We start from the raw sequence: 23,019 nt of genomic DNA, 5'->3' as shown, positions 1-23,019 counted from the left end.
CGAACGAAGCAATTAGCAGCCGTCCCGCCGGAAGGCGGCTCATACGATGGCCGGCGAGTCGCAGATACCCGACCTCGTGGCGGCCCTTGAGCATGCAGCTCTGATCGCAAGGCAGCTGTCGCCGTTGACGCCGGCCGCGCAGGTCACCGAGGCCCGGGAGTCGCTCAGAGTCGTTCAGGTGCGGATCGAGAGTTTCCTTTCTGCCGTTGAGCCCTCCCTTTCGTCGGCCGCCACACCGGCGGAGGACGAGCCCATGGTCGACCGTGAGGAGTCAGAAGTGGAGAGCCTTCAGCGGGGTGTCGAACAGTGGGGTCTGCAAAATAAGCGCCGGAAGCGGCCCGCTTCCCCGTCGTCTACCTCACCCGAGCCGCTGGACTTTTCCGGCCGGAGGTTATCGTTCAATCGGGCAGACTACCTTCGCTCGTTAGATCTCGTGTTTCAGTTCCACGGGTGAAAGAGTCGGAACACGTTGGCGAAAAATTTTCCGGTTCATCAAAGGGGGTGAGAGAGCCAAACCCTGATCATGAATCTTCTTTTTTAGCGTGGAATATCTTTTCCTGTATCCTCGATACCTGATAAAATAGTGATCTCTCCTTGAAAATCTACAAAATAAAATATGGGAAGAAGACTCTGGTGGTTCTGAATCCACTTCATGTCTGGCGTCTGTAATGGCGAAAGGTATTTCCTTACATTGGTTCAACAATGGAGTAAGTGTTTGTCAGAATGCGATTCTTAGGAAAAAGTGATCTAATTGTATAATATGGTTGAAATAAATTCAAATTTTGACTGATTCGAATAACATATTAGCTTTTTTACTGGAAAGAAAATTCTGAGCTTGACAAACAACAAGACTATTTTACCTTGATTGTTCATACATTTTTTGTAATGACATTAATGCATTTGTTAACACGTCTTGATTGTACGCCCTCTTTGGAGGACCTAGAGGGATTGGGGAGGGGGCAATTAATGGAAGTAGCTCAAACATAAGGGGCGAGGATTTCTCTAGCCCATTATGGTGATTGTTAAGAGGTAGATGATCACCTAAGCGAGGTCTTCCACATGGAGCGGTTCATTGCTTATCGAGACTCTATGAGAGCAAAGAGTTCAAGCGGCAAAGAGGAGTTAGAGCATTATAGGGCCACACCGTCGCTGGTATAGATGGTACAAGGGTCTCAATGGACGACCTAACAAGGACCTCACTGAAGCTATCATAGTGGGTTTCAAACATTTTGCTCATGTTGATTCTATTGTAGAACTATACATGATTTAATGAAAAGGGAATAATAGTGCATGAACATTAGGTGTCATTTGAGAAGGTGAGCCATGTGGTGACTGGTTGGCATCTTGAACCCTTCTTAAAGCATCTGTAGAGGGACTAAAGGAGGATATCTAAATGGATATGTAGCACACCTATGTCATCTGGACAAATGCTTCATGCTGACCAAAATTGCTTAAGAAAAGCATAAGAAGATGATCTTAATGTTCAAGGACCTCATTAGGACTCACTATTTAATTATCATCTTTCAGCGAAGTGAGCTGAAGGCGTACGAGCATCACCGGAACAGTCAAGCTATATGAGTTCCACTAAATAATAGATAGAGTGTTTTGTTTATTGTTATGTAATGACATGTAGAAAGTGTGTGTATGTTTACAAGCAATGGAAATTTACAACTTGTATTTCCGTTTTTGGTATATGAATATGTTACCTTACCGTTAGATTTTGAAATCTAGCCTACATTACTATTAGCTTTTGAAATGTATAATGTAAATTACAGGTTTTGCCTCACTCTCTGTAGCCGCCCCATCGCTGGAATATTGGACCATCAGATCCAACTGGAGCTGGGGTCGAAAACCATTTGTCGCAGATCCACCATGCTTGGGTGCGAAAGCAAGAGATCACATGCTTGGTTTGAGAATTTCTGTTGGAGGCCATATTCTAGCCCAACGAAGGCCCCTTTCATCCTTTGTTTTGCTCATTGGAGAAAAGGCATGATGATTCTATGTGGATTATGGCATCGAATACCATCACAATTAAGAAAAAATATCTCAATCTCCTCACAAAGGAGCTATTGGTTGAGTTGCACAGTCCAGAGTGCAAGTGTCTTTATGAAGCTGGATTTAAGATCTAAGTATCGCCAAATTGAGTAGTATTCAGGGATGTGGACAAGATGACTCTTGGGAGACATGAGAGGCACTGTCAATTCAAAGTCATGCCCTTTAGGCTAATTAACACCCTTGCAACATTCCAAAACTGGAAGAATGAGGTGTTCAGACATTCTTTGAGAATATATATATATATATATATATATATATATAATCACATCCTTATTCATAATCAAAATTGAGATGACGATGTCCAAAATGCAAAATTAGCCTTGGAGGTTCTCCAAGCATCAACTATTCTCCAGGAATGCATTTGGCATAAACATGGCTAGGAATGGACAAACACACACACACACACACACAAAAAAAAAGGATTTAGGTGGTTGTGGTGTTCATTGGCTTGGTTATACAATTTGTGCACATGCTGAGGGCATTTCTTAGGATTTTCAAGTCCTACCACCATTTTATCCAGCGTTACAACCTCATGGTTGTATCTCTCACGTGTGTTCTTAAGAAGGAGGGTTTCCATTAGGCAGAAAAAGCTTAGCAAGCTTTTGAGGAATTGAAGAAACATATTTATCTCATTGCTAGTCATGACCTTGCCCAAGTACAGCAACCCGGTTACAGTGGAGAAGGATGACTCGGTTGTACGATTCAAAGGGATATGCTGACAAGGAGGTCACCCCATAGCCTATTTAGTAGGGCAATGGATGGACGTTTCGTGCAACTGGCATTCCATCTTTGAGGAAGCTCATCATGATAGTACTGGTGAGTCAAAAATGATTTTACAATTTGCTAGGGAGGCTGTTTACTCCCATCACCACCCTGTGTTACCTCTCAAGTCAACAAGTATCTACACCAGGCCAGCAGAAAACCATTAACAAGCTACGTGGATTTGATTTTAGGGTGAAGTATTGGAAGGGGCTTGCAGTGGTGCAACAGATGAGTTGTCGCAGAAAGAGGATGTCTGAAGCTGGTGTGTTATGTTGTCAGCTACTTCCTGTCGTTTGTGGGAACAAGTTAGGAAGGAGCACCAAGAAAATTTGAAGGTTCAGAAGCTTGTTCAAAAGTGTGAGAAAACCTGAATGCCTGTTTCTAGGTAGTGCATGACCAACCTCTGTTCTATGGCCAGCAGGTGTGCTTGCTAAAATGGACTCCTGATTGATACTCATATCTTAGACTATTTTACTCCAGACTTTAAATAGGACATCAAGGAGCTGAGTGCACCTAACTTAAGGTGAAACCAATTTCTATTGGCTGCGAATTCTGTAAATTATTCAAGTGTGTGGGTAGGTGTATGCAATGCCTGAAAGTATGGGAGGGTTGAAAGTATTTAGATATGTATAGCCCCTTTTGGTGCCAGAAGAAATGGATTTCATTGACGGCCTTCCAAAAGCTCAAGCCAAGTCTTTGATTCTTGTGGTGGTCAATAGGCTGTCCAAATACGTTATTTCATTACTTTGTCACCCCTTGCCACATGTTGTGTGGCAAACACATTCCATGAGCACGTGGGCAAGTTTCATAGGATGCCACATTCTATTCTAGGCAATCCGACATGGTTTTCCTCAGCATTTTGGAATGATTATTTCACTTTTCCAGGTACCCTATGCCATATGTGGTCAGCTTAACATCAGCAAATGGATAGCCAGATGCACGGAATCCTACTCGTCTGTGTTGTTTAACTAAGTAAACAACCTCGTAATTGAAATTTTTCCTGTCATGGGCAGATTTTTCCTGTAATACTGCATACCAGTCAGCCATTGGAATGTCGCCCTATGAGGCAGTCTTTAGCTGTATCCTCCACCCCAATTACAATGTTGTGATGGAGGTTGGATCTTTGTGGTTGTCTCTGTTGCACTTTTGCATTGTACAGATGAAGTGCTTAGGATTCTGGAGAAGAATATTTATGCAGCTCAGAGTGAAGCAGGAGGATGATAAGAATTGGAAAGAATGGGATTTTGAGTTGTGACTGACACTGCATCAATTAGTTCATCAACATCCCAATCTGAATAAATCTTCTTCCTGCTATTCTGGCTCTTCTGAAGTGGTGGCAAAGGATTGAAGACCTGCTTATCATCTGCCACTTACCTGAGAACTGAGAAGTGAGAACAGCAATATGCGTCCAGTGTTGCTCGTGTTATGGTTGAAACCTATCCTATCGAGGAACAAGAACCTTGGCTACTTTGTATGCTGGAACAGAGTAGGGTAACAAAACAGCAGTGCTTAGTGCCAGGGATGTTTATTGAATGGAAACCGTGGAGCCCAGGGAAGCACATGGGAAGTAGCCAATCCTCCAGCAATTTCCGTGCTTCTCACCTTTGAGGACGAGCTGTCGTTTAAGAGGAGGGAGTATGTCAGTCATAGGTTAGCCATAGACACGTAAAATTTTTGTTTCTCTTTATGCCTGTTATGTAATTAGCCTTAAAGGAACTGTGGATACTGACCGTACAATGTGTGCTAAATAGAGATAGTGGCACGAGTCAGAGGCAGGAACCATGAATAATGTCTATTTGTTCATAGAATGTTTTTACATCTGGGGGACTTTCACCTATTCCTTAAAGTGGATTGTGTTTTTTTTTTCTCCCTAACCCTAGTTCTCTTTGAGCTGTGTTTATGAATCTTTTTCAGCCTCAGCAGTACCACTTTGTTGTGTAACTCTCCTTGAGAGAACTCTAAGGGTGTTGGTCTTGACTTTGTTTGAGTAACTCGGATGCTTTTAGTCTTTTGTAGTTATGTTTCACTTCATATAAAATTTTGAAAAGGAGGTGAATGTGTTTCAATGACGAAGAGGACATTTCATTTGTCAAATAAACCAAAGCCAAAAAATATTGGATTATTTATGTCATTGTAGTTTGCCTTATATGTTGATGTTTCCTTTTTCCAGCTTTACTGTTTTATGAGGCTGCGAATAACTTTAGTTCTTCTGAAGTTTCATTATTCTCCATAATTCCTCTAAATTCCTTGGGAAAATATCCTTCATATGAAGTTCAAAATATTACAATTTGGAAATTGAATTGATTTTCAGTGAGAACGTGAAATTTCTTGAAACGTTGAGAAAATTTCGGGTTTATGCTTCAGAAAGCTACATCAAGATACTCTGCCTTTTGACAAGTGGTTACAGCACCCAATGAATCTAAGTGAACCGGTTCAAATGTTTTTTTTGACATAAAATTTAGCTTGGGTGCCAAATATGTGTCCTTTTTATATGAACAAAATTGCAAGAGTTATTTTTCAGGTGTGCAAAAGAAATCAATGTAGTAAAATTTTCCTTTTCTATGCTCTCGCCCAAATATTCTTTTAACCACTGATCCTGCATAGGACAACCTTTTGATGAGAAAAGTATATCTTACCTTGGAGATTGATTTATTCAGAAGTAATGTCGAGCACTTTTCTCTATTACTAGATTAAGTTCAGTAATATATCAAGTTGGAACAAAAAGTTCTTTTTAGTTTTCGATTCTTTCAGTTTTAAGGTTGGAGTTATGCACAGAGATCACATAGGAAGCAGTTGATTTGGTGCAGCAATTCATTTCCCATTTGATTTCATCGAATGAGACAACAGGAGCAAGCCCTTTGGTCTCATTGCACAGCCTTGTTGCTACTAGATCTAGTGAAAATCTCTTCAGGAGGAGGTATAAGAGCTGAGAGAAGTGCTTCCCTTCTTTTTGGAAAGCCAGGCCTAAAATAGAGAAGTTGAACAAGTGCCTTCTCTCAAGTTGTCTCCATCTTATGTCAGTTGTACTCCTTTTTCATCTCAAGTCAGGAAGTGCAAATTTAGTCATAGCTCGGTAAATGTATTATGTTGCTTAGAATATTTGGTATCTTGAAGGTAGTCCTCATGAGACATGTCTCTGTGCTAGTCTCTTAATCTTCACTTGCTCTCTTGTTTGGTAGTTACTTCACTTGCCAGATAGTGCAATGGTCTCCTTCATTTTTCTTCTCCTGAAATGAGTTTTGGCTTTATAGTGAGACTAAAATTACAGATTACTCCCCTTAGCATGCTAATGTGTGTCTTGTTAGCACTATGCAATCCCAAAAGAATATCTGTATGAAGTACCATTTCAATCTAGTTTATGCACATATTTTTGACTGATATACGTGTTTTCGTGTTCTTATTTGTTTCACTTATTGCAGGTGTCTACGAAGCAAAGAGATTAAAATGAATTCAAAGCTGGAATATTTGAGAAGCTTGTAAAAGTTGTAGAAGGATACTCAAACTAAGTGCAACACTAAATGTATTAACTATGTATCTGAGTTGTCTGCTGTTTTTGAAATGAGAGAATTTCCGAGATGGAATTAGGTTTGCTACAATCTTGCTTGCCATCGGAGAAGGTGATGCAGGTGGGTGCTGTAGTGCCTTGCCCTCATGGATGTGATTGGTACGTCTCATCTGCCTCCTGACATTTATTCAGATGTAATCTTCGGATGGGCAATAACGGATACGAGATTAGGTCAAATTTGGTGCCCACCAGTCAATGTTAACTCGCTGTAATGTTCATCCACCGGAGTAGAGCTGCTGCTTCTTGATAGTGGTTCTTATGTCTTGAAGCAGGCATTTGCACGCTATCTGTCGTTGGATATTGTAAATGTTTGGGTTTTTTGTTGGCACGTTACGAGAATCAAGTGGTTATTTAATTGGCAAGATATGAATTTCTATTACCACATATCAAGAGCAATCTAACACAATCTTGTCTCTGTATGGTCTCATTTTTCTGGGCAAAAGGGCTTAACTCAGTGTAGGAATTTGCTCTCCACAACTGAGTAACATGACATGAATTTTGGCTTTGCACTGTAGTTTGTAGGTGGTCTCTAGAGCAAGGTTCAGCTATGGGAATTTGACAAAGAGGGGAAGCCTACTAAAATTTTCCGCCCTCGATTTTTGTTTGTCTACTTTGATTCTTAGATATCTCGCTTTCAACTCCTGTATTAAAGCCCCTTAGATTCAAGAGGCTTTTGGATAGGGATGTCAATATATCTGATTTGAATTGGATATCCGACCGATTTGAAAAATCGGATATGGATAAAAATTTAATATCCAATTAAGAAATCAGATCGTATTCGAATTTAATAAATGACATCCGATCGGATTCGGATCGGATTCATTTTTAGACAAATATCTTCTATCTAATACTTGAAAAATGGCAAAATCCGGTTCAAAATTTGGATTTGGATTCAGATATAAATATAAAAATCGGATTCAGATTGTAAAATCGAATTTTGGATTCAGATTCGGATATGACTTTGCTTTATTCAATTTCGAATCCGAATATATGAATATCTGAAAAAACGGATATGGTTAAAGATGTATCCGATCCGAATCCGATCCGTTGAATGAGGATAAAACAAACACGCTGACGTCTCCGCCAACTGACGGAAGATCCTTAGTGAAGACATGAAAGGTGGTTCTCTCGTTTTAGCGACTCCATGGTAAATCTGCTGAAGCAAAAACCGTCTTCTGTAAGCAAAGCTGGAGGTGGCCTTCGGCCCTTGGCTGGTAGAAGGGAATATCTCACAGTGAACTTGGCTGAAAAGGGGAGCCAAGGCTCTCTTTCTCTCTATTCACGTGCTTGCTTGTAAGGAAGTGGGGTTGATGTTACGAAAGGCAGAGTCTCTCTGTTTTCGAGCTGCTTGGTTTGAGTGCTCTCGTTTCCCTTATTTCAGACCGCTCAAGTTTCTGCCAAATTTAACAAAATTCAGTTAAGTTTGGAGTTCTTTCATTTTACTGCTTCTTTAATCTTTTGTATGTAATTGGCAGTTAAATGAAACAAATCAAATTATTTCATCAAAACTTGAGCGTGTTTTTGTAAATTTTTTAAAGAGTATTCAACGGTTTCAGATTTCATCTTTTCAAGCGTGGGGAAGGATCAGCTTTCTGGATCCTATGCTTTTCATAAAAGGCTTGTGGCTGGATGAACCTGTCATATATATATATATATATATATAATGGTTTACTTTTATTTTTTTAATGGTATAAGTTGCGCACGATAAAGGGCCTGCAGACCAACCTTGTTTATTTGTACTTTTTGTCAAAAAAGTTTGCTTTCCTGTACCTAACAAAGTTACACTAATGAAACCTCGACACTGTTGAGAAATTGGCAATTTAGGAGTTGATTTTCACTCACCGATTTAGGGTTTGAGTTCTAAAAAAGAAAAGAAAAATAAGTGCTGTTTAGAACGTAAATATAAATGTCGATCCTAGAGAACGAACACCTTCGGTCACATTTGCTTTTTTATTTATTTATGTGTTGCTTACTTATTTATGTGTTAATAACCAAATTCGTGTGAGCGGAATTTGGTCCATAAGAAGGCCAAAGCTTCCATTCAACCATTTAGGTATAAGGCATGTGCAAAGTGCCTTGAGATGCTGCCCTATTACGCTTCAACTTGTGTCCCTTTGATGGTAGTATAAAGAGTTGGCTACAAGAAATCGAAACAGAGACCCATCACATATCAGCATCTTGTTGAACTAAAAAAAGTTGAAGATGCCTAGTCCACCCACAAGCAGTTGAAAACAAGTTGAAGTCCAAGTTCCAACGACTTGCTTCCTTGTTAAGGTATAAGTACGAGCACAGCCTCGGGCATCACACTCTTCTTTGTCTTTTCTTTTTTTCTTTAGTTCGAATAAAAGCAGTTGACTGAGAAAGTTGTGGATGTGAAAAAATGGGCGACCTAACAAAAAGTATCCTGTTGGAGACTGTTCGTCTGGGACGATACATGGGCCCCGCTGTTCATAGCATTCGCTGAATAAGGGGCCGTTCTTAGCTCCTTGCATAGATGATATAAGCCTACCGTTTCTTATTTATTTCAGTTGTTGCACAACTACGACGTAGGACTTTTCTTTCAGCTCAACTCTAAATGTCATCTGGAAAGTAATAATAGAATATATATATATATATATATATATATATATATATATATATATAGAGAGAGAGAGAGAGAGAGAGAGAGAAACCTATAAAATGAAAATTTATACAAAAATTTAGAAACAAAAAGCCCCCTAATTACAATAAAAAAGTGAATAAGAGAGAGAGCACTTTCGACTGTGCTGTACTCCATAATAGTTTGGAACACCATTTGCATTACTTTTAATACCGCCATCGGGCTTTTCTACTTTATTTTGTTATATACGCGCTAAGATTCGTTCAGAGAAAATGACATGAAGCCGCTATTAGCTTGTTATTAGGATAAACTATAAAATGAAAAGGAAGAATGTCTTGGATGAAACAAAACTAAAGTATGCCACCGAAAATGATGGGAGGTTCCAAAAAAGCAAAGAGCCATTAATGCAAAGGAACCATGGAAGAGCGAGGAACATCTCACAGGTCTGGTGATTGCCCTATACCCACAATGATGCGTGGATTGAAGCATTAAAAAACAAAAACAAGAAAGTTTAACTTTGTATGGTGTTGAATATTTATCGTTGACGAATGAAAGAAGAATTTAACAAAAAATGACTAAGGAATCTTCCTATGATGCCAATGGCAACAAATCACTCAAGAAATATGTCCCCTTGACATTGACCAACTCAGAGAAGGCAGTCATCACTCATCTCCATTCAGGGATGTACAACAAGTCAGCTCAAGCTTTATGAGGCGAGCTCGATCTCGACACTTGTTGAAACTCATGTCATTTACATACATTTTTTTTTCTTTAAAATGAAGATGAAAAACACAACAAAGTATTCAAATTCGTTAAAAAATAATGACATACCTTTGAAGATTAACAAACAAGGAAGACATGAACCAAATCGAGTTTAACAAGTCAAGCTTGTGTAACTTGAACTCGACTCATTTACAGCTCAAGTCTTCTTAACTCAAGCTCTACATGAGCAAGTTTGTGTTGAGCTCTAGTTTGCTAGATTAGTTGCACATCTTTAGCTACATCTATCAACTGATTTTTCGCATATATGGTTTTATACTGAAAGACCCGTTTATGGAACCTGATTTTGTAAGAAAACAGAAAGAAAGCTAATCTTGATGAGAGAATATAAGCTTCTAGTACGATTTCAGTGTCGCCCAAATGAGTCAAATAGTTTTAGGTGCGAACAAATCTTTTTTTCCTTTTTGGAATAGAAGAAGATCCTTCGATACTTTATTATGCAGTTCGGCAGCCAGCCAGGTTTCCGTAATCGGTGAAAGATAAAAAGCCAAAAGTAAGTAGAGGGCCCGCTTGCTGTAATTGATCAAGGGGCGACCGGTAGGGAAGTTGGCCTCCCTCAAAATTTCAAAAAAAAAAAAAAAGCACAATTTTATAAAATTTTCAGTTTAGTTTTGTATAAAAATTTTGAAAAATTATATTTTGGTTTGAAAGTATAGTTTGACCCCCCAATAAAAAATTCCTGTTTCCGTCCCTGATCGCACAGTGTTTTCATAAAAGGAATGCATTATTTATTGGGTTGGCAAAAGAGCATCTAAAGTTTTTGCAGCATGGGCGGTTGTCGAATTTTTCAAAATTTGGTGGTCGTTCATGGGAAAAACTAAAATATGAAAAACTGATACGTGATTTGATGTACCTACGGCAAAAGTCAAATTTCAACTTCTTCTTTATTTTTTTGTTGGCATTCAATTATCCGATCATGTATTATACAAATTAACAGCAACACTGATGGTTTTATTAATAAGAAAACTCCAATCCCCATATATTTTGACAAGCAAGCTTGTCCTTGCACTTAGTCGCCGATAGTTTCTCACTAAAAAGAAAGTAACAGGCAGACAAGTTCTGACTCAAAACTCGCTCTATGTCTACATTTGATGGTATTAAACATACGAACCACCTCAAAAGTCTACAGAAACTTAGTACCCTTAACACACTCTGTAATGAGTGCTATAATACTACTAAAATTTCAAATAAAATGATGGTAGAATAGCCAACCAGTCAAAACTTCAGGCTTGCTCTACTGTTTTCTAATGCCAAGTTGATGTAGTGATAAGGAGGATTGCCTCTTCCAAATCATGAATCAACGAATTTTAATTGAAGAACAAAGGAATAAACAATAGTTGTCAACAAAAAATTTAATATATTCCCTCTCTCTAATTCACGTTTTTTTTTTTCCTTTCTTTGATCCTAAAAAACTAATCCTAATAACTCAACGTGATGTATTTATGCATACACTCAAAAGAAAGAGAAAATGGATCCAAAAATACGGAAGGGTGCAAACATCTAAATGAAATGCCAAAATGATTAAACCTCCATCATCAGGAGAGATTGAACCTCCATCCTCTGTGCGGACTGCACTTCTTTTGGTCCTGAGCTTCGACCCATATACAGTGGATTTCTCGATCGGCGCTTTGGTCAGGAACGTATCCTAGGCGATCTACCTTGCGCAATTCGTAGTTTTGGTTTTAGAATTCGCAAATTTCCCTTGGGATCACAATTGTGAGACGAGTCGAATTCCTCGAAAATTCAAAAGGACATGGATATGTGGCAATGAACTTGACTTCGATGGGTTTATGAAAGCTAATAAACTATTTTAATGAGTTATAAAAACTTGGTTTACTTGTTTGCAGAACACACACAAAATCTACCTTTGTGAATGACTTGAGGGTGTCAATTTTCACAAGTTTTATAAAAAATTGCAGTAAAGACTTAAAAACAAAAAGGAGTGATTATTTTAAAGGAGTTGTTGCCAAAGGTTGGTTAGTTTTTGTTTTGAATTTTTGTGGCGTCACTTTTTTGTCGTTCATCCAAGTTCAAGTGTGGTAAACATGGATTGAGGAAGGAGGGCGTTCTGAAATGTCAAAAAAAGTCGCCACCTTTAGTAACAATAAAAAAAAACTGATGGGTTTCTAAGAGCTTTTCTCGTTCTGTCGTTCTCCACTGTCCTTCTCCTTCTTCCCCCTCCCTCCACTCCACCTTTTCTCTCACTGAGTTCTTCTTCCCCTTTCCTCCCTCTCTCGCTCCCTCTCACAGAATGAGCTCAGTTTGTGAGGTGACGAGTGAGGTTTGAATTGTCGAGGACCTTCTTCTTATACTTTACCTCTTCACTGCAACTAGTTTTTTTTATCTCTGCCTAAAAAATGACGGTTCTACCGGTGTCTAATCTGCCACTGGGGTTCCGGTTCCGTCCGACGGACGAGGAGCTCGTGAATTACTACCTGAAAGGAAAAATCAAGGGCCGGAAGGACGGAGATGGGATAATCCCCGAGGTTGACGTCTGCAAGTGGGAACCCTGGGAACTGCCTGGTGATTCTCTCTGTTTGTCTTTCTTTCGTCATTTGGGGAATTACGTTTGTGTTTTTTTTTTTTTTTAATTCTCTTCCTTTTTATTGGACTTGAACGACTAAGATATTTGTTGTCTGAGTGCGATTCTGGTCGTGTATTTGCAGGGATGTCGTTGATCCCTTCGGTTGATCCAGAGTGGTTCTTTTTCTGTCCCCGGGACCGGAAATACCCGAATGGTCAGAGGACAAACCGGGCGACGGGGTCGGGGTACTGGAAGGCCACGGGAAAGGATCGCAGGATCAAGGCGAAGAAGGACGCAAAGCTGATAGGGACGAAAAAGACTCTGGTTTTCTACCAGGGGCGGGCCCCGGAAGGGAAGAGGAGGAATTGGGTAATGCACGAGTATCACGCCAATAAGTGCGATGATTTGAATGGTCTGCAGGTTAGTCTTTCATCCTTTTGTTTCTAAGGAAGAATTCAATTTTTTGGTGTTGCTTGATGAGTTAGCTAGTACTGTGCTGATTGTTTGGTTATCGGTATTGATTCTGTTGAATTGAATATGCAATTGGCGGCCTGCATTCTTTGTTAACATATTTCGACGGAGGATTGGGCTTGTTTACCAGTTGCTTCCTTACTGCTGCAAGTATTCGTGGCCACATTGTGAAAGGGTGTTTTTTCTTTCTTTCTTGGGAAATGAATTGGGATGGATTTTAAGGGCGTACTCGTATGCTGATGAAGACGCACTTTTGAACGACCCTCTCTTGAAAGAGGCATATCTATTTCCCAAAAAATTTCTCCTACATCTATATTTAGCCCAAAAAGATCACTTTGAATTGTTTCATTTATCGCCACAAATGGTTTAGATTCTGTTTTCTATATAATGTTTTAACTGCATGTCTTCTGTTTTATTGCTCTAACCTTATGACGCCGCTGCCCGAGTTGTGCAGGATGCCTTTGTCCTTTGCCGTCTATTCAAGAAGCCTGAAGAAAATGGAGCCAGCTCTAAGTGCGACCTTGTGGATCCTAGTGGATTTTCTCCTACTGCAAGCAAATCCGTTCCTGATGAAGATATGTGTGGTGAACCGTTTGACAGTCCAGGAGAAGAGGAACTGGAGCCAGACAAACAAGAGGTTCTGCATACTGCAGCTGCAACTGTAGTAGAGGAACAACAAGACCAAATTGATCTTGTTCAGTCACTGCAGCAGATACTGGATGTGTCGTCTGATTCACCTCTAGAAAATGCAACCACTGGCAGCAATTACATGGTTTGTCACTTGTACTCAGCATAAAGCCTTTCTAAAAGTTTGAGACTATCACTGTATTGTTGTTTCTCTTGCATGTTTTCTCTGCACATGAAAATACTATTTATTTCTCGTGCTTTTCCAATTGGTTAACTATACATGGTTTAAGTTTGATTTGCGTAGAGCATTTCGTTTCCTCCTTATTTTTAGGAGTCCGATGTCTTTCAAAATCGTGAATGACCTGTAGCCTCTTAGAGATATAGCTGAAGATTTTTTTACTTATGAATTCCAGGCTGATCAAGAAGTGGATGCATCTAGTTTGTTTAAGGAGCCAAGTCTTGAGTCACTCGAGTCCTTGGGCGATGACTTCCTGAAAAGCTTATCTACTTGCCAACCGTTTAATTTCTTCCCACCATTTGATGGTGGATGCGAAACTGGCTTGGACAACGGGCTCTTGTCCCCAGACAATGTTTGCGGCCGGTGCATTCTCCCAGACTCTTCTATGGAAGCAGCACATGAGATGTTTGACATCGGTGACATTCCTTTTGGAGAATCCTTTGGATATCAAACGTATATACAAAATATTGAAAATGAAAGCGAGACAGGGATTGACATTCGTACACGTGAACCAACAAATTATGTAAATCAAATAATGCCAGCTCAGGGAACTGCTCCCAGAAGGATTCACTTGCATGTGACTACTGATAACCCATCTGCTGATGATGATCACAATGAAGGGGTAGGTCTAAGGCTCTTGTTGGTGGAGATCACTCATTTTGATGGTTTCTCATGTCATTTTGTTTCTTTTGTTGTTATGCAGGTACCAAGTATTAACTGCACCTTTGCTGGAGAAGCGAGACCCCCACTACGAGCAAAATCAACTTCTTCTCATCCTTTGAGGTCCAGACTGAGGTCAAAATTGAACTTGCTTCAAGTTACAAAGGCTGAGACATCACATCAAAATGGCACCAGTCAGTACCTTTCTCCATTGTTGCACTTAAAATCAGATTTTATGTGGTGATCGAGTAATTCTAGAGTTAGCTTTGGTTGTTTCTTTGACTCTGAATGATAATAGAGGAAGGTGATGTGTGCGTCAAATCGTTCCAGGACCTTTGTCTATATGCAGTGTGCCCTATGAATAGTTTGTCTGTACTTTCCCTTGAGTTAACTTGTTTCCTTGCGTGCAGCTTCGGAGGTGAAAGCAAGAGGTCTTGCAAACAACGTTACGGATGCATTGTGCAGTGAAAGTGCTCCTGGTTATCCGGACATTATACATCCATATAACGTTCGCATATCTACGAAAGGTGAAGTGATGAAAGAGGGCAAAGTGCTGAGACCAAGATCTCTATCCATTGGGGCAAAGGATATCAGTAAGAAGCCACTGTTTCAGCAGCGTTTCTCTAAGCCTTGGCTTGTGATGTTCCTTCTTGCAGCGATAACGATATTGCCCGTCGTGCTTGCACTATTGTGGCGATTTCAAAAGCTTTCTTGATGTAGCGTCATTGGCCAAAAACCTTCTTGTTTTGTTCTTCGGAGGAAAAAGGATAATAAATAATCAGTCTGTCATCTGTACATAATAACTGTACTGGTATTATGCCACGGGTTCTCTAGCTAGCCTGTTTTTGCCTTATGTTGCCACCTTTCTTTTCTATTAGGATGGCAAGCCATATTCTTGTGTATTTTGCTCTAGCGGAGGGCTTGATTATTGTAATGCCTGGTGTACATGATAACAATACTAGATCAGAACAGTGGCCTTGTGCATGGTTAACAATCACAATTTCGATTGCGTGTGTGCATGCATGTTCTTATCAGTTTAACGATCGTTTGGTGTCTTGCTGGAGTCTTCTCTTCTATAAGACTGAAGGAAGTATTTCATATATTTATACCTCCGAGTATGTTGATGTTGTGAAGGGCCATCCTAGGTCCATCGTATGTAAAACGTGTACGTCATTTTTTCTCAGGACACGGGTACATCAATTTTTTTTCCAGGTATGTACGGCTGCATTTTAAAACATTTAAAATTATATTTCAAACTTAATTTTTTCTTTAATTTTGGTTGTTTTCTTTTTTATATTTTCCTTTCACTAAGATTCTATAATGTTCCTTCAATTTGTCTTTAATTTTAAGAATTTTTTGTAGATTATAAGACTAATTAATGGTTTTTTTATTTTATTATTTTTAAGAATATAAAATCTGCCATTTCAAAATTACCGCGTTCGGAACCCCGTACCGCTATTTCAAAATTGCCGCGTCTGCCTACTTGACATAGGGTCCATCCCATCTGAGAATGTGTAAACGTCGATGCAACTGCGTCGGCAGTTCCTCGAATGAACTGAATGCACTTAATTACGGAAAGCATATTCCACCCTTTGACACGTAAACTTCTGATGAAGAAAATTCAAATTTTTCCGGAACGATTGGCTGAGACGTAAACTGTAGCACAGAAGCGGTAGAAATTAGAGAGAACTGTTTCTTCCAAAGTTTCAATTTGTTCACGACAGCTTGCGAGATTTTTTTTTTTGGCCAGCAATAATTCTTCACTCTACAAAGTGGGAAATTCTTATGGGATGTTCATGAACATAACCTTAAAGGAGACCTGCCTGGCTTCCCCCTTGGGCTCGCTGGAGATCATTTAATCTCTTTTTCCTGTTTAAGTGGTTGAATTGTTGTGTTGAAAAAGCTACTGTGGAGGGCTTATGAGGACATCAAAGTGACTCGTGTTGACCTAGACAAGTATTTGAGGCACCGAATGGAACATGACGCCCACAGATTACATAGGGGTGTCGGATTGCATTTATCCAACATTCAATCGAATCCCAGTGTGATTATTCGGGCCCGGCACCTAAAATTAGGTCATCTGATCAACCATCTGATTACGTCTTGGTTTTAAAAATTCCATCCAACAAGTCCAACTAAATGGGAGTTGGTAGTGCCTGTATCCGAGATACACCAATTTACGTCTATATGGTGAACCAGTGAAACTGTCCATAAACTAAACTTGATGGTGAGCATGTTTAGGCTTGCTCAGATTACTGAACTTGGAAAAATTTCTGTCCCGCTTATCTTGAATAGGCTCGGGAACTCACGAAAGTTTGCTTTTGGAAGACAAACGATGAGTACAGGTTAGAATTTCCTTTCAACGTTGTAATGCAAAATTGCAGATAAGTGTTTCACATTTAGATTCCTTTTGTCCTTTCCTCGTATAATAGTACTAAGCTTTTTGGCGTAAGTCGGCTTATACTTTCCGCAGGCTTGCGTTAGGGAAAGCTCACCTGTCAACTGACTCGAAATTTATTCCATCGGAAACAAGTTTTTTTGTAAATGCGCATCATATATACATTCTATTGAAGGAAGAATGTTTCCTTAGATAAGTTTCTGCTACTAATGCATGCAATGCAGCTCCCAGAGGAAGAGCCGCTTCATCTATGAAGAAATATGGAGAATGAAGTACATGAACAGCACCTAGGCTCTGATTCCGCACGCCAAGGTTAAGCAGAGCACCAGGTAACTTCTGCAAATAAAATGCGAAGTCCTCTGCAGTCATTGTCAGCTGCTCAATCTCATGCACATTGTTCTTTCCGAGCAGCGTTTCGCCCACATTCTTCACATGTTCATACATCGCCAGTTCATTCACTACCGGAGGATAATGCCGTCTCTCCGTTTCCATGAAGTCCACGATAGCATTGCACCTATGAACTGATGACTGAAGCTCTATAACCTGTTGCATATTTATAACTATCACTTAGTCCCGCTGAAGTGAAGCACATTGACGACCAAATGCAGCAAAGGGATGAAGTAAGAACTGAGAATGGTGGATAGTATAGTTCCAAAAGCACTAAGATTTAAGAGAAGTGCAATTCAAGCATCACATTATGCTGACATGCGTTTAAAGCTAAAATGAACGCATAGCTTGAGGACATTTTACTGTAGATCTACTTGCAGAAAATGAAGACAAAGGCGCTGACATTCCCTGGTGACAAGGTCGAGAAATAAAGCACTACCTCTCTGATTCTTTTAGTGAGTAGAGAAAGCCCTTCAGATGACAGGCTGCGGATGGTGCCACCAAATTCCACCCTTGATGGAATCTCTTCAACACTTTTATAAGTACGTATAAATCCAACAGAAACAACCTTCACAAGAAACAGAAAACGAAGCAAATGAAAAATCCACCTTTTTTCTTTTTCACTAAAGTGGGATTTAAAGGAATAACTTAAGGACTTCAGTTCCGCAGATATCAGAAAATCAGGATCATGGTCAGCAGCATAATGAACCGACCAGTAGTGAGAAATCAAGCGAATTGCACTAGTAGCTAAAGCTGCAAACGGTGGGACTGATTCACAATAAAGCTCAGAATCTGCACATTCACAATAAACCAAATCTAGCACAGTTTCGGATATTGTTCAATTTCTAGGAGATGAACGGTTGAACACCTCTAAGAGGGAAGGCCTATCGTAGTAGAATCTTTATCTCACCTTAAAAGTGCAAACATATACTGCAAGAAAAACATACCGAACTTTTAAGTGGATGGGTCTCTCGTGATGTGAGAAGTTGCAGGCTTTGAATTGCAAATGCTGAAGCTACAACTGGATCTATAGCTTCATGCAAATTCTTTGCAGATCCACCCCTCCCCTCAATCACTGCTTGAAATCGACCAGAAGCAGCTGTCATGATTCCCGGAATGGAAGATATTTTCCCAGTCCCAAGAGAAGGATCTACATGCATTCCGAAGATAGCATTTACATCTTTAACGGCTCCATCTTCTATCATTTGAAATGCTCCTGCTCTGCCTTCTTCTGCTGGTTGAAAAACAAGCTTCACCGTGCCCTTTAAATTCATATGAAGATCCCTCGTCAGCCCAATCCTTTTGAGAGCTCATCAGAATCGAACTTACCCAGAATATCATAAACATTGAGAACTTGGTGATTTTTCCCGCGATAGCAGAAAAACCATCACAGAACATTGTGCTGCAAAAACTTGAGTTTTCTTTGGATTCTCCAAAACCCTCATTAAGAAGATCTTTTCTTCCAGAGTATGAACTTGTTACGAACAATTATAAAATGTAACTTTGCTTGGTAAACGCTTAGTTTGTTGCTTTAACTGTCATTTTTTTAAAATCCGATTCTACAGATGTGATTGACAATAATTGTTAATTGGGGACCAACTTTGTGAATAGGTAGAAGCCAATGCGTTAATGATCTCTTTTTTTGGTTGATCCAGAAAAGGATGGCCAAAATGTGTCAAATTTCCGTAATTTTTTGGTGCGAAAATACAAGCAGAATGTTAATGTAAGGTTTCTGATAATGCTGAAACATCTACACCATCAACTTGAATTGAGAGACCAGCACTAGATTTTAAGTAACATGAGACAGAGGAACTCCTCGATTTACCGAAAAGCAAGGGAGGAATCTTAGACCAACCTGCAGCATCTCCCTCCGGCCCTGCAGCAGTTTTGCAGCACCAAGAAGCATGGCAACATGTGCATCATGCCCACAAGCGTGCATCTTTCCACGTCGCTTGCTCTTATATTCCCAATCTACCAATTCCTTCATATTCGAAAGGCCACAAATTAGGAGCTGATTAATAGTAGCTAAAATGTCAAAGAAAAACCAGACCATTCATCGGCTAAAAAAAAGGCAATGCTTAACCTCCAATCCACCTAATCTCCTCCAGCAAGAACAGAAGTTAATTACCGTAAACCAACTGTGGCTTGCTGGTATTGCGTGGTTCTGCGAAGATGAAGATCAATCCTTGGAATCAATCTATTGTTCTTGTGCATGGGATGAAAACCCAATGAAGAATCACGTAGCTTCTCAGCCTTTTGTGGTATTGCCTAATAAAAGTAATGAATTTCTACAAAAGCTAAAAATGACTAACAAACACAAAGAACACCGACGTTGTTAATATTCAACATGTCGGTCATTGGGCTTCTGTAAAATGGAGAAAAGCGCCACGATCACAAGGTGCGACGGATAGCTTGTTTGGGGCCAACTCTATCACCCACCAACTAACCAACCTACTGTTTCCCGACGGTTATGATGGAGAGATCGCCGTATCGGCATCATATTGCTTTCAACTTTATTTTAAACTTTTGGATTTAAAATCAATTTAAAAATAAAATATACAGAACATAAACTCATATCGGCCTTGTATTATATAAAAAATGGGTCTCATAGCCTTTTGTATTTTTTTTTATGAAGAGTGGTATGTGTTACCCACCGCAAGATATTTTTAGGGTGAGTAAGAAGGTCATCCTAGTATGGAGCTTCAATCCTTCCTCATCTTCTTAGGAGACAGATCTATTTAGGGTACTTCGGGATGATGTTATTAATGTGCTTTAACTTGCATGTTAGTGCAGAAGTTGACGCTTCCAACACTTGAATTAGGAATTAATCGCCTACCAGCACCTAACACAAGCCATTGCACCAACTCCATCCATTGCAACAACTCCATGGAGAATAGTATGTTTTTCAATGAAAGAACCCAAAAGAGCTTCTTTCATACGAATGCAACCCAAACAAACACCTTTCAATGTGTTGAAGGCTCCAAGTTCACATTCCTTACTTGAGTGTCTCCAAATTTTGCAGTTGAGGATCTCACTTTCCAACGATCTCAGTCAAATACTCTTTGAGTGCTCTATAAATACTCGGCCACCAAGGTCCCATATATATATATATATATATATATGAAAGTTGGTAAAACACAGATAAAAATCAGACCCATTGGAATTAGTTATTAACTTTTTTTTTTTCAAATCTAACTTTATAGGTATGATCTTAAGAGTGATTTGGTGGCAAAGAAACATTAAGTTCGTCGTTTTGTTGCTTAAATGAAGTTTTTTAATATAAAAATGAACATCTCTTATAATATCAAAATTTTGATAATTGAAAGATTATTATTGTTTTTTTTTACAAGAATGACTTGAACTAAAGCATGATTTCATATTAAATTAATGTTTATAGACACCTTAGAAAGTTCATATTTTGTTTAAAACTCTTTTTGTTTTCATCCCTTACTCAAGTGGTTTGGTATCTACCAATCACTTATATATATATATATATATAAGTGGGAACTTGGTTGTTAAGCTAACTGACCTAATTACATTTGCAAACCTCTTTCTTTATTTGTTTCCAGAAAGCAAGGGTCCAACCTCTGAAGAATTAGATTGAAGAATTTGGCCATGAACTAAGAAAATCCAAAAAGAACGAAAATCTGGCATCTAGCATAAAACAGTATCAGTGTACCGATGGTAGCTCACGAAAATATCAATGGGAAGCACCACATGTTCTTCAATTACATTTCTGCTGAATCATATATGAAATCTAAACAAAAGAAAAAAGATAATTTTAATATCGCGTTGTTCATGTGCCCGTTTTTTTCATACCGAACCAGTTTTGAGCGATCGATAGGCAGACTTGAGCCCAATCTCCCGATCATTTAGAATCGATTTTCTTTCTGTTTCAAACTCCACATCTCCAAGAAATCAGATGCTTCCGAAACCCAACAATCCAAAATAATTTGGAGAAAAACCAAAGAGAGAAAACATAGATATATCTCTTACATGGAGAATCACATTACTTCATACCTGGTGCGCTTCATAAATATACATTTTAAACTAATGTAGTTTATACAAACATGCCCCATAATGGTTCCTATTTGCTTCGACTAAAGATCGACGCCATGATGCTTTCTTATTTTCTGAAAACGAGTGAAGCCCACTGTCCACTGATCCAGGCGGAGTGTGTGTTTGTGTGTGCGCCCACCTGCGCGTCCGAATGTGTGTGTGTGGGCGCGAGGATCGCAGGGAGAGCAGCTGACGGTATAGGAAATCCACTCACCTCCAAAGGAAGGGCGTCCATGTCAGCGCGAAGGGCGACGACGGGGCTCTGCCCGGACCCGATCGAACCGACCACTCCAGTGCCGGCGAACGGCCACGAGTAAACCACGCCCATGGCGTCGAGCTCCGCCCTGATGAGCTCCGACGTCTCGAATTCCTGAAAGGCCAGTTCTGGGTTTTGGTGGATCCGCCTCCGGACGCCCCTCATCCAGTCGAAGAACTGAGCGTCCCTGGCCTGGTCCAGCAGCTCCTCTGCCAGGGGATCAACTGACGCCGATGACGCCGGAGAGATGATCGGCCGGCTGAGGGCGAGGAGAACGAGGGCGAGGAGGAGCCCCATGGAGGGTGGATGAGAACCGGGCACTCGAGGAACACGCTTCCTCGGACTCCCTTCCATTTTATGCTTATCTAATGGCGGTTGCGCCAATGACGGTTGTTGGAGAAGCCACTGAAAATTTGGCCTTTTCTGCTCTCCGCCATCTTTTTCAAGTGTGGTCCTCGGATTCTTCGTCCAGCTCAGACGCCCGTCGGGAGTCCAAGCATGGCCGGAGTTCAAGTCCGGCCGACGGTTGAAATAGGACGGATCCGGAACCGAATCATTGTTGTAAGTAAGGTCCGCCCAAAAAAAAAAAAAAAAAAAAACCTAATTTTACGTATCCGATTTGAAATCGTCTTTTCCAATTTCGTAACTGAATATGAATCAAAGTCTAACATTGAGTGAAATCTCATGAAAATTCGACCAAATTACGCGTACATGAGTCGGATCTTAAGTCAGTTGAATCCATACTTGGTTTTAAAAAAGAATATCTGAAATTGCATTTAAATCGAAATCCGCTACCGATTCAGTGAAGGCCGGATTCAACCGGGTACTAAAATGAATAACATATGAAGCTGGATCACTTACTCCCTCCTTATGAGCAGCAAGTGGAGATAAAGTTTATGATAATAAAGGCGCACCAAAAGTCCTGCTTCTGCTTTTACGGGCGTTCTGTTCTCCTTCCTCTTTTAGCAGATAAAGTGAGTGTTATCATATGCATTTTAGATCCAGAATTCGCCGTATCATGTTAGATTCATGAAGTCCTTCTTATTTTGACATGAATTCTGACGGTGAAGCAGCCGGATCGATCCATTTTACTCTCAGATTGCCGGAGAATACGGCTGGCCGTGCTGTGATGAAGATATCGGTTGTGACGTCTACGTCGGTTTGTCTTGCTCCATGAGAAACTATAACGCTCTTATAATCTATTCCCAAATTGTTGATCTGAAAACGACTAGTGAAGGAAGGCCTACTTTGTTTCTTGGTGTCACTGAACAGCTACTGAAATATCCGAAAGGCCCTCCACTCACACACGGTTGAACACGCGTTCGGGTTCGAAAAGCGCACCACCACAGCTTGTTTGGCGGTTGAACATGCGTTCCGATTCGAAAAGCGCACCACCAGAGCTTGTTTGGCGGTTGAACATGCGTTCCGATTCGAAAAGCGCACCACCCGAGTTGTTTGGATGAAAAAAACAGTTTCGTGAAAAATGATTTTTTTTTTAATTATTTTTCATAAATTGGTTTGTGTGTTTGAATGGCGACTACAACACACTATTTTTTTTTTTGTGTGTGTGTGGATAACTTCGGAGTCAGGTTATTCAATCCATTTTTAAAAACCAGGTTCTTGGAAACAACCAAATAC

The 23,019-nt window shown here is 40.0% G+C and overlaps 3 protein-coding genes and 1 long non-coding RNA gene across 4 annotated transcripts; 3 read left to right on the top strand and 1 right to left on the bottom strand.

The window, feature by feature from the left end:
- Positions 1–46: 46 nt before the first annotated feature.
- On the top strand, positions 47–454 carry LOC116260682 (uncharacterized). Its single transcript, XM_031639120.1, has one exon. It carries the CDS (start codon positions 47–49, stop codon positions 452–454), a length of 408 nt encoding a protein of 135 aa, XP_031494980.1.
- A 1,326-nt stretch (positions 455–1,780) lies between these two features.
- Positions 1,781–6,766, top strand: LOC116260836 (uncharacterized). The gene is made up of 2 exons (XR_004174179.1): positions 1,781–4,467; positions 6,237–6,766. It is a non-coding gene; the product is annotated as an uncharacterized LOC116260836 (long non-coding RNA).
- A 5,129-nt stretch (positions 6,767–11,895) lies between these two features.
- On the top strand, positions 11,896–15,281 carry LOC116259881 (protein NTM1-like 9). The gene is made up of 6 exons (XM_031637858.2): positions 11,896–12,284; positions 12,428–12,705; positions 13,211–13,528; positions 13,797–14,243; positions 14,325–14,475; positions 14,692–15,281. Exons 1-6 carry the CDS (start codon positions 12,119–12,121, stop codon positions 14,994–14,996), a joined length of 1,665 nt encoding a protein of 554 aa, XP_031493718.1. The 5' UTR covers positions 11,896–12,118; the 3' UTR covers positions 14,997–15,281.
- Positions 15,282–16,777: 1,496 nt separating this feature from the next.
- Positions 16,778–21,884, bottom strand: LOC116260073 (IAA-amino acid hydrolase ILR1-like 9). The gene is made up of 5 exons (XM_031638155.2): positions 21,340–21,884; positions 18,922–19,047; positions 18,014–18,328; positions 17,506–17,634; positions 16,778–17,222 (listed from the first exon to the last, which is right to left on the bottom strand). The coding sequence occupies exons 1-5, from the start codon at positions 21,733–21,735 to the stop codon at positions 16,833–16,835; spliced, it is 1,356 nt and encodes a 451-aa protein (XP_031494015.1). The 5' UTR covers positions 21,736–21,884; the 3' UTR covers positions 16,778–16,832.
- Between the last annotated feature and the right edge of the window lie 1,135 nt (positions 21,885–23,019).

Source organism: Nymphaea colorata, chromosome 9, assembly GCF_008831285.2.
Source record: "Nymphaea colorata isolate Beijing-Zhang1983 chromosome 9, ASM883128v2, whole genome shotgun sequence".
Lineage (NCBI taxonomy): Eukaryota > Viridiplantae > Streptophyta > Magnoliopsida > Nymphaeales > Nymphaeaceae > Nymphaea > Nymphaea colorata.
This window is presented reverse-complemented; position numbering and strand designations above follow the sequence as displayed.

Excerpts from the sequence above, each read along its gene's own strand:
- LOC116259881 (XM_031637858.2), top strand. The coding sequence starts at position 12,119 with ATGACGGTTCTACCGGTGTCTAATCTGCCACTGGGGTTCCGGTTCCGT. Across the intron at positions 14,244-14,324 it reads ATGATGATCACAATGAAGGG|GTACCAAGTATTAACTGCAC; the intron begins GTAGGTCTAAGG and ends GTTGTTATGCAG. Across the intron at positions 14,476-14,691 it reads ATCACATCAAAATGGCACCA|CTTCGGAGGTGAAAGCAAGA; the intron begins GTCAGTACCTTT and ends CCTTGCGTGCAG.
- LOC116260073 (XM_031638155.2), bottom strand. The coding sequence starts at position 21,735 with ATGGAAGGGAGTCCGAGGAAGCGTGTTCCTCGAGTGCCCGGTTCTCAT. Across the intron at positions 19,048-21,339 it reads TGGACGCCCTTCCTTTGGAG|GAATTGGTAGATTGGGAATA; the intron begins GTGAGTGGATTT and ends TCGAATATGAAG. Across the intron at positions 17,223-17,505 it reads TCACTAAAAGAATCAGAGAG|GTTATAGAGCTTCAGTCATC; the intron begins GTAGTGCTTTAT and ends AATATGCAACAG.
- LOC116260682 (XM_031639120.1), top strand. The coding sequence starts at position 47 with ATGGCCGGCGAGTCGCAGATACCCGACCTCGTGGCGGCCCTTGAGCAT.